This window comes from Ascaphus truei, chromosome 17 (genome assembly GCF_040206685.1).
Source record: "Ascaphus truei isolate aAscTru1 chromosome 17, aAscTru1.hap1, whole genome shotgun sequence".
In the NCBI taxonomy this organism is placed as follows: Eukaryota; Metazoa; Chordata; class Amphibia; order Anura; family Ascaphidae; genus Ascaphus; species Ascaphus truei.
Window position 1 is genome coordinate 32,431,179 of NC_134499.1, and position 17,936 is coordinate 32,449,114.

Below are 17,936 nucleotides of genomic sequence, written 5' to 3' on the forward strand. Positions count from 1 at the left end.
TGGGTGGGTGAGTGGGAGACTGACTGGGTGGGTGAGTGGGAGACTGACTGGGTGGGTGAGTGGGAGACTGACTGGGTGGGTGAGTGGGAGACTGACTGGGTGGGTGAGTGGGAGACTGACTGGGTGGGTGAGTGGGAGACTGACTGGGTGGGTGAGTGGGAGACTGACTGGGTGGGTGAGTGGGAGACTGACTGGGTGGGTGAGTGGGAGACTGACTGGGTGGGTGAGTGGGAGACTGACTGGGTGGGTGAGTGGGAGACTGACTGGGTGGGTGAGTGGGAGACTGACTGGGTGGGTGAGTGGGAGACTGACTGGGTGGGTGAGTGGGAGACTGACTGGGTGGGTGAGTGGGAGACTGACTGGGTGGGTGAGTGGGAGACTGACTGGGTGGGTGAGTGGGAGACTGACTGGGTGGGTGAGTGGGAGACTGACTGGGTGGGTGAGTGGGAGACTGACTGGGTGGGTGAGTGGGAGACTGACTGGGTGGGTGAGTGGGAGACTGACTGGGTGGGTGAGTGGGAGACTGACTGGGTGGGTGAGTGGGAGACTGACTGGGTGGGTGAGTGGGAGACTGACTGGGTGGGTGAGTGGGTGACTGACTGGGTGACTGGGTGGGTGAGTGGGAGACTGACTGGGTGGGTGAGTGGGAGACTGACTGGGTGGGTGAGTGGGAGACTGACTGGGTGGGTGAGTGGGAGACTGACTGGGTGGGTGAGTGGGAGACTGACTGGGTGGGTGAGTGGGAGACTGACTGGGTGGGTGAGTGGGTGACTGACTGGGTGGGTGAGTGGGTGACTGAGTGGGTGACTGGGTGGGTGAGTGGGAGACTGACTGGGTGGGTGAGTGGGAGACTGACTGGGTGGGAGACTGACTGGGTGGGTGAGTGGGTGACTGACTGGGTGACTGACTGGGTGGGTGAGTGGGAGACTGACTGGGTGGGTGAGTGGGAGACTGACTGGGTGGGTGAGTGGGTGACTGACTGGGTGACTGACTGAATGGGTGGGTGAGTGGGTGACTGACTGGGTGACTGACTGAATGGGTGGGTGACTGGGTGACTGACTGAGTGGGTGACTGACTGAGTGGGTGGGTGACTGAGTGGGTGGGTGACTGAGTGGGTGGGTGACTGAGTGGGTGGGTGACTGAGTGGGTGGGTGACTGAGTGGGTGGGTGACTGAGTGGGTGGGTGACTGAGTGGGTGGGTGACTGAGTGGGTGGGTGACTGAGTGGGTGGGTGACTGAGTGAGTGAGTGGGTGACTGAGTGAGTGGGTGGGTGACTGAGTGAGTGGGTGGGTGACTGAGTGAGTGGGTGGGTGACTGAGTGGGTGGGTGGGTGACTGAGTGGGTGGGTGACTGAGTGGGTGGGTGGGTGACTGAGTGGGTGGGTGACTGAGTGGGTGGGTGGGTGACTGAGTGGGTGGGTGGGTGACTGAGTGGGTGGGTGGGTGACTGAGTGGGTGGGTGGGTGACTGAGTGGGTGGGTGGGTGACTGAGTGGGTGGGTGGGTGACTGAGTGGGTGGGTGGGTGACTGAGTTGACTGAGTGGGTGGGTGGGTGACTGAGTGGGTGGGTGACTGAGTGGGTGGGTGACTGAGTGGGTGGGTGACTGAGTGGGTGGGTGGGTGACTGAGTGACTAAGTGAGTTTTTGGGTGACTGAGTGGGTGGGTGACTGAGTGAGTGGGTGACTGGGTGGGTGTGTGGGTGACTGGGTGGGTGTGTGGGTGGGTGACTGGGTGACAGTGCGTGGGTGGGAGACGGTGGGTGACTTACCTTGACCCCGGGGGGCAAGAGTGGCAGGAGGCCCGGGCCGCGCTTCCCCTCTCCGGAGCAGCGCACGTGAGGAGGAGAGCAGGAGGTCCGGGCCGCGCTTCCCCTCTCCGGGAGCGGCGCACGTGAGGGGGAGAGCAGGAGGCCCGGGCCGCGCTTCCCCTCTCCGGGATCGGCGCACGTGAGGGGGAGAGCAGGAGGCCCGGGCCGCGCTTCCCCTCCGGGATCGGCGCACGTGAGGGGGAGAGCAGGAGGCCCGGGCCGCGCTTCCCCTCTCCGGGATCGGCGCACGTGAGGGGGAGAGCAGGAGGCCCGGGCCGCGCCGCGAGGGGGGAGGAGCCTGTAGTTTGCAGCTGAGCAGGAGGGCCGCGCTTCCTCCGCGGCGCACGGTGAGGGTGATGGTGCGGCTGGGGATGTTGCGGAGAGTGGGGATTTGGGTGAGGTGGGGAGGGGGGAGAGAGTGAGGGGGAGGGGGGAGAGAGTGAGGGGGAGGGGGGAGAGTGAGGGGGAGGGGGGAGAGAGTGAGGGGCACCGGGAGAGGAGGGGGGGTGTGTGGAAGGTGAGCTGCGGTCCAACTGACGGGGGAGAGAGAGAGAGAGAGAGAGTGTGTGTGTGTGTGTGTGTGTGTGTGTCTGTGTGTGTGTGTGTGTGTGTCTGTGTGTGTGTGTCTGTGTGTGTGTGTCTGTGTGTCTGTGTGTCTGTGTGTCTGTGTGTCTGTGTGTCTGTGTGTCTGTGTGTCTGTGTGTCTGTGTGTGTGTCTGTGTGTGTGTCCCCGTCCGTCCCCTTTGGCCCGTCACTCCGCCTCAGGCCAATGAGAGGTGTGCGGGGGCGGGCGGCCCAAGGGACCAATGAGATTTCCCCTAGGGACACCGGACATCCAGGCAGGCAAACATACAGTGCTTTCAATTATATATAGTAAGATAAGTACTTTAAAGCAGCAATCCACTCAGGATTATATTTTATTTTGTGATCTACGGCCGCCTGCACTTTAACCGTTCCACTGCCAGAAGTGGTATGGAGAACAAAGCAATGCCTTGAATCACAAAATATTTAGTCAGATGGAAAGAAGTTCAATGAGAGAAGTGTAACCATGTCTGTCACGTTCGGCGCACGTCACTTGTATATGTGACAAGGGTTAATACACACAGCTACTGTACTTGGCTGACTCACGTTACACTCCTGCAGGGTCCCTCAAATGAGTAATATCTCCCCTCATCCTGTCACAAATATCACCTTATCGCTGCCACCACCAGAGACATATCAAGATGTACTTGCAGAGTCTTTGGTCTCTTTTTACTCAGAAAAATATGTAACTAGCACACACACATCTATTGTAGCAAAATGTGTCCGAAAATGTAATTACTCCCTTCTAAATGTGCTTAGGTTACAGAAAAAGATTATTACAAGAACATACAGTACAATAAATGCAGACCTTTCTTAAAAAATAAAAGGGGGAAAATAGATCATCTAATTACCATAACGAATAACATCATCAGGATTCCATCAGAGAGGCTTGCAGTTGCAACTATGGAAATCCACGTGTGCCATATACAATACACCCTCTATGTTGAATTTCTAATTGTATATTTCCAAATGCGTGGCTTATATCCTACATTTCCTATAATTGAAAACAACATAGGCCCACCTTTTGGACATATCCTTAATCCCGCTCCATCAATCGTTAATGACAATATATATAACACAGAGGGAGTTCCCAGCACTCAGATACGATGGCAACAATGTTTGTCAAAAAAAAAAGTAATGTTTTTGTAGTAGAAATTACGTAGAGCAAACATACATATGTAGATAGATAATGTGGTAAGCTTATAATCACAACGAGATGCAAAAAAAATGCAACACCCAGTTACTTCACTCAAAGAACTAAATAGCTCACAGCGAGCAAAACGCATAAAAAGAGGTGTATACAATATAATCAACACAGGAGACACTTGTAGGGCTGTTATATACAGCTTGCAGCCACACGTTCCTATGCGAACGCGAACGTGCGTGCACGTGCCGCATGCTTTTCGTGAGTATACTGTGTCGAGTGTGTGTGTGTGTGTGTGTGTGTGTGTGTGTGTGTGTGTGTGTTTGTGTGTAATTTATTATTTATTAAAAACAAAAACATTAGTAAAAAGAAAAAAATTATTAGACTTGCGCGCGCACACACACGCGCATACATACACGCGCATACATACACGCGCATACATACACGCGCATACATACACACGCATACATACATTTGAGCGCAGGCAGCGGCGCGAAAAGATGATTTTCCTCATCTTCGCCGCTATCTGTCGGCTCTCTTCTCCCTGCCGTGCGCGTGCGGCCCTTGTATAGAAAGGCTGACTAACGTCAGTCAACTTAAAATCCGCGCGCACACGGCGTAGCACGCGCCAGGCACTATAGAACGTGCCTAAGAGGGACAAGGACAAAAGGGAAGGGGGGGAGAAGGGAAAGGAAAAGACAGGGGAATAAGGGGGCAAAGTTTCGGGGCTCCTAGCTCCTTCTTCTAGCCCGTTCCCTTGAATCAGTTCAATCTAGGTACTTCCCTTTTCCCTGTACAGAACAAGTGCTCCCAAATAAGCCAAACAAACACAAGAAATACCAATGAGAATATAGAACTGTCTGTAGACAAGGATCCCAAAATGGCAGCTAAAGCACAAAATGACTAAAGATACTGAAGTGCTATTGGCATATAAATAGTCTGTCACACATAAAGCATCAATGTCCGCACAGTATTCTAGGAAAAAATATGCCAGAGAAGCTGTCTTCCTTATAATGAGGTAAACACAATGCTGTGACAGAACCCTTAAAGGCAATAAGGCTCTAGTATAAGAATAAGTTTAATACTCGCAAAAGGCTCAAACCAACTGGTGCCACGGACTGCCAAACGCCTCAATCTTTAATGACCCTTTTATGGCTAGAATAATTTTTTTTTCTCTTCAATATAAAGACGCCTGGATATAGAAAATGTCCCATATCTTTATTTCTATAATATTTGGAAGGATGCCACTTTCACAGGTGTTTGTATAAATATAATACACGGGTGGGTATGAAACTTCCTGGGTTTTATGCCAAGTTTGAGCGACCAATGGATTTCTGACCTTTGCATTCTTACAGTCGCCCGTTTAGCACGATTCATTTAGTCTCATCGCAAAGTTTTACAAAGATCTACCATATTTCCTTGATTCTAAAATGCGCCTTTTTCCCCCCCATTTTTTACATCTCTGAAATCGGGATACGTCTTGGAATCAAATGTTTTAACAACAAAAAAACCGAGGCTGCGAGGGGCCACTGCTGGAGTACCGGCGGGAAGCCGTCGCAGCGGGTTACCCACACAGCTGGTGGAGGGAGGAGGTTAATTCTGGGCGTGTTCAATATGCTGGCACCAATGCAGCTGGCCACGTGGAGCCCTGAACGTCTCGATGCCGCAGAGCCTATGCTTCCTGGTCACTATAAATTGTCCCATCCAACACCTCCCACCAACACTGACCTCACTCCTCAACCATCCGGGATGTAGCCATAGCCCCGCCTGTGATTAGCCTATTCTGCCCACCCACCTTGCTTCTGATTGGCTGAGCTGGAGGTTGCTATTTCTCCTCAAATTGTTATTACCCTATTTCCTCGATTTTTGTATGTGCTAAATCAATGGTGAGTCTTACAATCAAGTAAATATGGCATATATACTCCTTGCGAATCGTTGTCAGACCCTTGATTTAACCTAGTCTGTGGAATATCTTCCTGGTCACACCCTCTGGTATTGCACAGAACATAAAAGCACCCTTTATATTAAAAGTTTGTTTGTTTATGTCCAGTGTCGGAAAATAATTGTGACGCCATATTTCAATCCCCCATTTTCAAAATCACGCATTGACCTTAGATAACCTCACTCCTAGACAAACACAGAAAAACAGGCCACAGGCTTGACCTGCCATTAAACAATGCGTGTATTTTTAAGCTGTAACTGAAATTAACCTTTGGTGTACCAGATTTATTAAAACACTGAATGTCTTCTGGCATTTTCATTGCACAATGCCGTAAATCGCCACAATACTTGAAATTGATTTATTTATTTTTTTGTCAGATTGAACTTCTTTCTATGAGAGAGAAGTGAAACTATGTCTAATTCTGATAAAAGTACTGACACGTAGGTATTAGTCATTAATGTGTGTTAGTGCGGATTTGAAAACTGGAATAACATGTAATCTGTGTACAGCTCCAGAGTGTTTAGCTCTGACAGCACAGGCACAAAAAATCCTCCCCCAAAAAGCACACCATCTAATTTGACTGCCATGGCTTTGACTGACTGCGACTTTCCCAGTGAGATTGAACTGGATTTTACGACGTCAAGGGACCAGTGACTTATCCCCTGCATCCTGTGCACGGATTCTGCAACGGGACAGCTGAGGGCCTTGTTCCGTTTTGCGGTGAAGATGCTTCCCCCGGGCCAGAGAAGATTATAGTCCCCTTCATTTGATATATCTGATCCCTCCTCCCTCACAGCAGCCTCACTGTGTGTGTGTGTGTGTATATGTGTATATATATATATATATGTATGTATATATACAGTATATATATATATCTATATATCTATATCAGAAAATAGCCGTGTTAGTCCAGTTGCGATAGTGCAGAATAAATGAGTTCTTCAGTATTAGGTGAAACCTTTTTTTATTGGACTAACAATTTATATCATAGGACAAGCTTTCGAGAGTTATCCTCTCTTCTTCAGGTCAAGCAATACTGATATACAAAGGATTCAATGGCTAAAACAGTATAGAGAGAGGAAAAAAAAGAAATCAGATATGTACTGTAGATAAGGTAGGGTGTTAAAAGTGTTTTGAAGCCAGGAGAAAGTGACAAAGAAGGATGGGGAGGGATGCTGTATATCCTTTATATATCAGTATTGCTGACCTGAAGAAGAGAGGATAACCCTCGAAAGCTTGTCCTATGACATAAATTGTTAGTCCAATAAAAATTTTTTTTTTATATACACACACTTACTGTAGTTAAGTTATGGTGTGTAAAAAAAAAAGTGACAAAAACCCTCCACAGTAAAGCATACTGTATAGCAAATGGAAATATTACTGTATGCTCATTTGCATGTCTTAGGCAGGTCTGCAACTCTGCCTTTCACATTATCACCCAGCACACAGCACTTTCACTGCAGCAAGGGATTCTGGGAAATGACAGTGGAAGTGCTGGGTGCTGGGTGATAATGGTGAAAGGCAGGGTTGCAGACCTGTCTACGACATGTGAATTATAATTTTTTTTTTAATATGGGGTGTTACGGCCAGTGTGTTAAGATGGGATGATCTGGTCTCTGACCCAACATACGCTTCTAATGACCTCTGCCAAAAGAGCAGATTGTGGACTGGCTGGGTTACATAAGGTTGAAAAAAAGACACGTCCATCGTGTTCAGCCTATATTAAATTTAGACAACAGATACTTATCCTATATTTGTATTTACAGTATATTGATGCAGGGGAAGGCAATTGGTTGGGACTCATTGTGCCTGTAAAATGTTGTGCTCTGTGCTGTGTACCCTCCCAGTGCTATCAAAACAGAGTATTACTCTTACTGCACATCTTCTGGTGTAGGCCCCTGGCCCTGGTGGCTGCTCCTTCTTGCTTGCGGATGGGTAACTCATTTAGTGTTTTGTACCTGTGTTTTCCCCCTTATGCTTTTTATTCTGACCTAACCTGAGTCCCAATATTCTTTGCAAAGCGAGCATGTTCAGGGCGAGACGGAGCGCTGTGAAGATGCGTCAAACACAAAAGCAATTTATTTCTTCCTGATTGGAAAGGAATATAATCTCCTTGCAGGTGACCTTATTTGGCCATTTCTCATGCACAGAAGCTTATGTCAACTGCAAAGAGCAAAGAGAACAGCCAAAAAAAAGGGACAGTGTAAACAAAAGATAATGGCATCGCTCCTTCAGAAGAACAAGCTTGCTAGGGTTTGATGGGGGGAGTATATATATTTAAATGATCTTTAACTCATGATGCTGGATGACATTGTGCCACTGCTTTTTTTTTTTTTGTTCCAAAAGAACAAACTGAGCGGCCCTTACAGTAACGGCAGAATGGAAGCCTTTATTATCGGTATGAAAAGGGATTGCCTAATTTCGGTAAGAAACGGCAATGCGCTTTAATTGCTTTGGTGTTGGCGTTTGTGGCAAATTGCAATGCAGGGTTTCCCCGTGGGGTTGGAGCTAGGAAGGGACGGTTAGAACAGCTCCACTTAACTCCGTTAAGTACCCCAGTTAGACTAGATCAATGTGTTTTCTAGCACTGACGCACACGAATACCGGTGACTCATCCAAGAGCAAGCGGCAGTGATCATTGATGTGATTTAGTTAATCTGAGATGTTGATCTTTGCTAAGTATTGGAGTTCCTTCCTGCTCTCTACCCATTAGAAAGGCACCTTTCTGTCCCTTCATTACTGGTTCCCATTACCAGGCGACTGCAAGCTTTTGTAGCAATGATTTTTACACATGATTTTATGGAGATGGCAGCAATTTCCCTCCATTATTTAAATGTGGGCTTCCCGTTTCCCGTGTGAAAGGCCTTCTTGCTGTACCCGGTTTTCTTTTTTGTTTTTAGGGCTCGTCTTAAAAGCAATGAAACAATAATCATTTTTTTTTTCTGGAAAAATTGGGATTCTTTTATCTTTTTTTTTTTGTGCGGCATTTAATGTTGTTTTTTCCATTTGGTCTGAATGTTTCTTGTCTCTGAGCCGGATTAAAATAATAAAAACAAAAATATGCAGTCACCATGTAATTCTGTTTGCTGCATAGTGTCCGCGATCTGAAAGCAATGAGACTTGACACGAGGCATACAATGCAGCAGTAATTCATGCTGTAATTCATGCTGTAAAGCTGGAATACTAGCTTATGATCTGTTTATACCGTTCAGATGTTGTCTTTGTAATCGTCTCACATAAACAGGATTTTTAGTTTTATTATTTGGCAATGGCATGATATTGCTGAACCACCTGCCATCCATGGGCTTATCACTGGGTGGTTTAAGCTTGTGTAGAGTGCAGTGAATCACTAATTGAAGGAGTCAAAATTCTAGTACTGGTCATGGAGAGAGAGGAAGGCTAATCGCATCCCTTTTAGTGGGTTAACGGGAGTTCTTCATAGATTACATGTTAGAGTGCAGAGCGTTCCAACTCTCACGGGTCTCTTCTCACATGTACAGAGCTTTCCAACTCTCACAGGTCTCTTCTTCACATGTACAGAGCTTTCCAACTCACGGGTCTCTTCTTCACATGTACAGAGCTTTCCAACTCTCACGGGTCTCTTCTCACATGTACAGAGCTTTCCAACTCTCACAGGTCTCTTCTTCACATGTACAGAGCTTTCCAACTCACGGGTCTCTTCTACACATGTACAGAGCTTTCCAACTCTCACGGGTCTCTTCACATGTAAAGCGCTTTCCAACTCTCACAGGTCTCTTCTTGACTTGTACGGAGCTTTCCAAACACAGGACTCTCCTTCATGTACTTTTTAATGAAAGCAGGGAACGTATTCTTGCACCTCCTGGGTACTTCATGCATGTGTATGTCTGGGCTGTGTATTTCATGCATGTGTATGCTTGGGCTGGGTACTTCATGCATGTGTATGCCTGGGCTGGGTACTTCATGCATGTGTATACCTGGGCTGGGTACTTCATGCATCTGTATGCCTGGGCTGGGTACTTCATGCATGTGTATGCCTGGGTTGATGATCACACCATTCAACCGAAGCTAAATATACCCAACCATCCCATGAGTGGGGACTTGTGCGATGCCCGAGTTACCTTTTTATAATCATTTTGCTGCATAGTAATAGTTTCTTCGTGTTATTAAAGTACTGTGGTAATGTCTTTATGCTAGAACAGAACAAAACATTCGGCCTTAGTGTGTTTAGCTTAATCTCTTTAGTCACATCAAATTAAATCCTAATCATTCCACAGGCCGCCAGTTGTGGCTTTCCGAAATAAAACCTTTTTATGCACAAATTGTTTGGACATTCACAGAATCATGTCTTTGTATTGTAAACATAAAAAATAAAATAGAATGAACTGGCACTCACCCTGTCTACTATAATTCAGCTAGAGATGCTGTGATCCTGCATGTATACCGCAAGATGCATACAGTTATACAAAGAACAAAGTGGATCAGCACGCAAAAAGTAAATCAAAGACAATGAAGGATTAACGTTTTGCTTTTGGTCTCGCCAAGTTTCTTCTTTAATGTATAAAAAAAACTGCAATGCAGAAACAATCTGCACACACAGGGAAAGGGAAAGTTATCAGACACACTGTTATATCTGCACAATAGAGCAACGTTTCAAGGCCGCCTAGCCCCTTCGTCAGGCTTTTCCTCTCCCTGTATACAGATTTTTTTTTTCTGTATTGCTGACTTTTTTTTGATACATTAAAGCAGAGCTGTGCAAACTGGTGGAGGGGGGTAGGGGGCGCAGCGGTTACATAGGCCCTGTGCTCTTCCCAAAGGCATTTAAAGTAAATGGCGGGGGTCCGCGAGAGACCTCTGTAAATTCCCTTCCCTTGGCTTCGGGCAACGCGATGGTAAATGCCACCACAGGGTCATGGAATGCAACGCGACGTCACATGACCCCCAAAGCATCATTTGACACCGGAGTCAATGTAAGTGGGGGAGAGCAGGCAGGGGGGCGCAGGGGGAAAAGCTTGCGCACCCCTGCATTAAAGAACAAACTTGGCGAGACCAAAAGCAAAACGCAAGTCCTTCATTTTGGTTACACCCAAAGCTTACATCGTAGCTCATCAATAAACTGCTTTTTATGAATCTGCATTACTCGACGTGTGCACATCTGAACACGTGAACTGGCCTGCTTTAGAAAAAAAAAACATCGGAAAAAACTTTCAGATCCTGTTTCTGGTGAGGGAATCTTAAAGACAAATGGGAGGATGACATCAGGTCGAGATTTCTGAGAGATCTGTGCCAATATTTTCCGGAGCAGTAAAGCCGGCTTCCTTTTCCCACCCTGATCTCTGCAGCAAGGTGTGTGTGTGCGCAGCAAGGTGTGTGTGTGTGTGCGCAGCAAGGTGTGTGTGTGCGCAGCAAGGTGTGTGTGTGTGCGCAGCAAGGTGTGTGTGTGTGCGCAGCAAGGTGTGTGTGCGCAGCAAGGTGTGTGTGTGTGCGCAGCAAGGTGTGTGTGTGTGCGCAGCAAGGTGTGTGTGTGTGCGCAGCAAGGTGTGTGTGTGTGCGCAGCAAGGTGTGTGTGTGTGCGCAGCAAGGTGTGTGTGTGTGCGCAGCAAGGTGTGTGTGTGTGCGCAGCAAGGTGTGTGTGCGCAGCAAGGTGTGTGTGTGTGCGCAGCAAGGTGTGTGTGTGTGCGCAGCAAGGTGTCTGTGTGCGCAGCAAGGTGTGTGTGTGCGCAGCAAGGTGTGTGTGTGTGCGCAGCAAGGTGTGTGTGTGTGCGCAGCAAGGTGTGTGTGTGTGCGCAGCAAGGTGTGTGTGTGTGCGCAGCAAGGTGTGTGTGTGTGCGCAGCAAGGTGTGTGTGTGCGCAGCAAGGTGTGTGTGTGCGCAGCAAGGTGTGTGTGTGCGCAGCAAGGTGTGTGTGTGTGCGCAGCAAGGTGTGTGTGCGTGCGCAGCAAGGTGTGTGTGTGTGCGCAGCAAGGTGTGTGTGCGTGCGCAGCAAGGTGTGTGTGTGCGCGGCAAGGTGTGTGTGTGCGCAGCAAAGTGTGTTTGCGCGCAGCAAGTGTGTTTCCTTGGCTCTGAATGTGGAGCCCACCATCGGTTTACGCATTCGCTTCTATTCTGCATGTCCCAATGAAGTATACAGCAATAGTGTCGTTTTTATTTCAAGTGGCAATGCTCCTCTGTTGCTTTTGCTTCGGCCCACACGGCGTTTATCCTAACATGCGTTTTTGTTTTAATAGCTGCAGAAATAGTTTGCGAGGTTGAAAATAACGAGAAGAACCGCTCACTTCTGGAGGCTAAAGATGGGGAACGTGTGAGTATGAAACTGAAAGTCCCTAATGTATCAGTTTGGGGAAAGGTTTCTTATCAGTAGTGACTGTCCGGGCTCCCCTCCTGTGGCTTGCAATGTCCTCCTGTCAGCCAATCCTGTGCTATTCTTTTCTGAGAGACAAAAGACCATGCAGGATGATTATTATGACACCCTTGTTACTACCGGTACCCAAGAGTACCAGTGACCCATAAAAGGATGGATTGAAGATGTATTAAGGGCTCAGTCCCATGTTACATTTCCTTTAGAATTAGTCCTGATGGAATATTTCTATGGTGAAGTCTCATAAAAATATTGATTTATATTGTTTTTTTTGGCATTGTTTCCTAAAATGGACAGCATAAGAATAGCAGACTAAATGTAATAATCAGTCTCTACTTCTGCCTGATCCCTGTCACTTTGGACTCGGTACATTGTTTTTTCCCCCTAAGATATAAGTTTCCAATTAGCCACAGACAAAATTAGTGTTTATTGTATATTTCAGGAGTGGTCAACTCCAGTCCTCAAGGGCCACCAACAGGCCACATTTTAAGGATATCTGTGCTTCAGCACAGGTGGCTCAATCAGTAGCTCAGTCGTTGACTGCTCCACCTGTGCAGAAGCTGGGATATCCTTAAAACCTGACCTGTTGGTGGCCCTTGAGGACTGGAGTTGGCCCCTCGTGGTATATTTTGTACTTTTTATTTTGGGATTTGCGTATTTAGTTTGCTCTTTTGAGCTGTTGTAGTAAATGCAGATATCTTAGTTGTAACTTTAGTAAATACAAGAAGAGAGTCGGTGTTGTGCACTCTGTGTATTTTATTTTTCATTGTATTTATGACATGAAGCGTACCCGTACTATTGTCTTTGCTCTGCATGGCTCTGTAAAAGTGAGCGATACAGTTAATGTTTAACACCTGCCTTTCCTAGGATGGGGAACCAGGTTTTACTGCGAATTTCTCAGTTTGGATGGTAGGTGTCTGAATGTACACAAATTTAAAGCACCCACAGAAGACCTGGTGCTCGTTCTGACGACATGTCCTTTAATGAACGTATTGGGATACACAGTTTCAGGGGTAATGAGGGGAAAATGCTGTCCTTGAATAAGAAGTTTTGCCTTAACCCCTTTTTTGGATGGAAGGTGCCTTAGAGCAGATGCCTTCACCAGTGAAGGGGTTAATAGCTTGTGTTTGCATCTCACAGCTGAGTATATTTCCTCACTTTGCAGGGCATGACTTTCACTAAAGGTCAGACCGAGGAAGAAATTGAAGGAATTCACCAACAATACCGTAAGTAATGAGACTGGCATTGTGCCAATTCGCATTCTCCACCAAAGAGGGGGGGGGACGGGGACGGAGGGGTGGAACGGCGGCTTTTCATATCTACACTTCTCCTGAAGTTCAGGCTTCGGAAATCAGCGGCTCATAAATTAATGATATGTGTCAACCATCAATCTCTCCAGACAGCTGCTGCTATTAAGCACATGAAATGATTTGCTCCGAAAGGCTTCCACACAAACCCCTCTTTCCGAAGTTCACATTCTGCTTTTCTTTCATATGTCATCAAATAATGTCTATTAGCAGAACCTCTTATTTGTATCCGAACATTTAGTTATTTACGTTTTCTTTATTGTATTGTCGGTTCTACTGGGCGGCCGTTTCATAAATCCGCAATACAGTTCTGGTGTCGTGAAGTCGGGAAGCTTCAGAGAGGCCGGTTTGCACAAAAGTGTCTCCTGACCACTTGATCTGCACAAACAATCTCTCTGGGTCAAACTACTGTCACTGCCGAGGTCTTGAGGTTGTTGCGGATTAGAGCTGCAGGGGAACTTGTACATAAAGATCGGTCTTTATCTCCCCGAGTCTCCAATTGTTCAGCCGTCATTTTTTCACAATGGGAAATATACTTATCACGACCAGTCTCCTGGAAGCGCCCCTCGCACATGCACGTTCGTTTGTGGCGCAGGCGTGTTGTAGGCTCCTTCCAAATATAGGGCTATAAAAAAAGAACGAATGTACATTAAGCAATAAATGTGCCCTGAATAATATCCAATAATAAACTGGGAATAATGAAAGCAGTTGTTTGCGGAAGTGCTCAAGTTATTCAGTAAGCATGATCTATGAAGCACTACTTCAAGCGGTGATGTGACACAATGTGTCTGTATGTTACACTCGGGCTGGCACGTGCTCTGAATCTTCTGCCTCACACGTCTGCTTCCCAGCAGTGTCCTCGGTGTCGCTGGCAGAGCAGTAATTAGGGTTTATCAAAACACAAACACATTTCTGCATTTCCGATTCTATTCACAGTTCTTCACACTTCTGAAATAACGGCTCCGTATTGCACGTGAAATCTGCAGAGCACATTGGCCCCTCTGCTGCCAGAGAGGCCTGCAGGGCATTCCTCCGCTGCCAGAGAGGCCTGCAGGGCATTCCTCCGCTGCCAGAGAGGCCTGCAGGGCATTCCTCCGCTGCCAGAGAGGCCTGCAGGGCATTCCTCCGCTGCCAGAGAGGCCTGCAGGGCATTCCTCCGCTGCCAGAGAGGCCTGCAGGGCATTCCTCCGCTGCCAGAGAGGCCTGCAGGGCATTCCTCCGCTGCCAGAGAGGCCTGCAGGGCATTCCTCCGCTGCCAGAGAGGCCTGCAGGTCATTCCTCCGCTGCCAGAGAGGCCTGCTGCAGGGCATTCCTCCGCTGCCGGAGAGGCCTGCAGGGCATTCCTCCGCTGCCAGAGAGGCCTGCAGGGCATTCCTCCGCTGCCAGAGAGGCCTGCAGGGCATTCCTCCGCTGCCAGAGAGGCCTGCAGGGCATTCCTCCGCTGCCAGAGAGGCCTACAGGTCATTCCTCCGCTGCCAGAGAGGCCTGCTGCAGGGCATTCCTCCGCTGCCAGAGAGGCCTGCAGGGCATTCCTCCGCTGCCAGAGAGGCCTGCAGGGCATTCCTCCGCTGCCAGAGAGGCCTGCAGGTCATTCCTCCGCTGCCAGAGAGGCCTGCAGGGCATTCCTCCGCTGCTAGAGAGGCCTGCAGGGCATTCCTCCGCTGCCAGAGAGGCCTGCAGGGCATTCCTCCGCTGCCAGAGAGGCCCGCAGGGCATTCCTCCGCTGCCAGAGAGGCCTGCAGGGCATTCCTCCGCTGCTAGAGAGGCCTGCAGGGCATTCCTCCGCTGCCAGAGAGGCCTGCAGGGCATTCCTCCGCTGCTAGAGAGGCCTGCAGGGCATTCCTCCGCTGCCAGAGAGGCCTGCAGGGCATTCCTCCGCTGCTAGAGAGGCCTGCAGGGCATTCCTCCGCTGCCAGAGAGGCCTGCAGGGCATTCCTCCGCTGCTAGAGGCGCCTGCTGCAGGGCATTGCAAAGAAAATAATTGTTGACCTCTGGCTACGATGGGGTGGACCCCTTTGTGCCGCCTCCGTCAGTAGGCTGGGAAGCAGCTTCTTCCTCCTGATCAGGAAACTTGTTTTCTTCCAATGAATGGAGCTAACCTCTTCATAAACACACGGGGGAGGGGGGGCGGGGGAGAGTCATTTTTACATCATATTAAATGTGGGCTTAGCAGGAGACGGCCACATAGTGATCACCAAACTCCTGCAGAGTTTTGCTGACTTGTAACACCTCAAAAGATTCTGCTATCGGACTCTGCACCTCATTGCAAATCTTATACACTGCATGTACAGATACCTTGTACACTGCATATACAGATACCTTGTACACTGCATATACAGATCCCATACACACCGTATACACTGCATATACAGATCCCATACACACCGTATACACTGCATATACAGATACCTTGTACACTGCATATACAGATCCCATACACACCGTATACACTGCATATACAGATCCCATACACACCTTATACACTGCATATACAGATCCCATGCACACCTTATACACTGCATATACAGATCCCATACACACCTTATACACTGCATATGCAGATCCCATACACACCTTATACACTGCATATGCAGATCCCATACACACCTTATACACTGCATATACAGATCCCATACACACCTTATACACTGCATATGCAGATCCCATACACACCTTATACACTGCATATACAGATCCCATACACACCTTATACACTGCATATACAGATCCCATACACACCTTATACACTGCATATACATATCCCATACACACCTTATACACTGCATATACAGATCCCATACACACCTTATACACTGCATATACAGATCCCATACACACCTTATACACTGCATATACAGATCCCATACACACCTTATACACTGCATATACAGATCCCATACACACCTTATACACTGCATATACAGAACCCATACACACCTTATACACTGCATATACAGATCCCATACAGATCCCATACATGCCATATGCCCTGCATATACAGATCCCTTATATGCCGCATTACAGATCCCATACAGATCCCATACATGCCATATGCCCTGCATATACAGATCCCTTATACGCCGCATTACAGATCCCATACACATCTTATACGCTGCATATGCAGATCCTCTACACACACACACACACACACACCATGTACACTGCATATGCGGATCCCATACACACACACCATGTACACTGCATATGCAGATCCCATACACACACACCATGTACACTGCATATGCAGATCCCATACACACACACACCATGTACACTGCATATGCAGATCCCATACATGTCTTTAACGCTGCATATACAGTGTAGTATATATGTGCAGTAATGAGCTGGGGAACATATTCAGATTGCTGATTTATTACATAATATTATGTGTAGTGCCAGTTATATCAGATTTTCTTTTTGTTTGCTTTATTATCTGACTTTATTCTGTCTCTTGTTGTTATTTCTGGGTGGCATACTGTGGGAGTTCAGCACGTCTCATCATTTAACTGCTAACAATGTATGACAAATTAGTGGTGATATTGTGCTGTGTATGATGCTTACATTTTTCATTTTAATGTTGCTTTAAATTAAAAAAATAAAATGAAAAAAAAAAAAGCATTATATAGCCTGATTTAAGCTGTGACAGCTAATATTTTCCTTAAAGTGACAGAAACATGAGTGCGTCCCTTAGTTTGCATGGATTGTTTCTAACATGTCCAATACATTATAAAATCCTGCTGTGAATTTGTCTCTTTAAATAGCTGCTATGTCGCACAGCAAGTTTACATTACGTGGCATTGTGCCTTCTGTAGCCACGGTAATTTACTGATATATTATTTTCACCTCTTAATTTTTTTTTTAATCCCTCTGCATATATTGACAAGTAGCGTTACGTATGTGTTAGCATGTTATCTGCTAATCCGCGGAAACATTGGGTGAAATATAGAAATAGCAAGTTTATTTTAAACATGAATCCTATTAAAATGTTACCGAAAGATCCCAAAATATCTTGCCTGTAACTCTGGTACGCAAGAAATGTCACGGCGTATTATTCCAGTGATAAAAGCGTCTCAATTTGAAGTCACGTCAGACATGTTATTTATTACTTTGTGAGACAGATGCTTTCTTGAATCTAACAAGGCCAGCACAATGTCCCCTAAGTTATTGGTAACTAAGTTACAATGTCCCCTAAGTTACTGGTAACTAAGTTACAATGTCCCCTAAGTTACTGGTAACTAAGTTACAATGTCCCCATAGGTACTGAATGACAGGTAAGCGGAGAGTCCACGTGTTGTTATACAACTTCTGCGCATATAATATGCAACAATAAAATGGTCCAACCTTTCAGACTACTGTATATGAGAATTCCGTGCTATGATTGGCTACAACTGACCAGTTCCTTTGCCTTCGATGTCCTGGTGTGTAGGAAACCAGCTGTAGGTCCAGTGTGTTCTGGTAATACAGGTCAACCCCACGCGATTCGTTAATACGCGAATCCGCCTATAACGCGATGTAAACGCGGCTCCCCATTTTTGTATTTATGAATACTTTACAACACGATTATTGGTATCTTAAATACTTTATTGTACAATGCATACAATTGCACATTATTTCTAACGCGATCCGCTTATAGCGCGATGTGATTCTTTGGACCCCAAGCACGGTGTTATAAGGGGGTTGCGCTGTAGTTCTTTTAGTCTGACTCTTTTCAGAAATAACATGGTTGAAGCGCTGTGTCCCGGTGCCTTCCATTAATTACTTTTCTTAGCGGGAGGACACATTTCAACCACATTTTTGGGAAAAGAAAATGTTACACT

The 17,936-nt window shown here is 47.0% G+C and overlaps 1 protein-coding gene across 4 annotated transcripts in view; it reads left to right on the plus strand.

The window, feature by feature from the left end:
• Positions 1-17,936, plus strand: part of RAD18 (RAD18 E3 ubiquitin protein ligase) — a 178,008-nt gene that overhangs the window by 41,571 nt on the left and 118,501 nt on the right. For all 4 annotated transcript variants that reach the window (XM_075574689.1, XM_075574690.1, XM_075574687.1 and 1 more), the window contains exons 8-9: positions 11,682-11,755; positions 12,978-13,038. In XM_075574689.1, the coding sequence (XP_075430804.1) occupies positions 11,682-11,755; positions 12,978-13,038 (135 nt within the window). The remainder of the gene's footprint in view (positions 1-11,681; positions 11,756-12,977; positions 13,039-17,936) is intronic.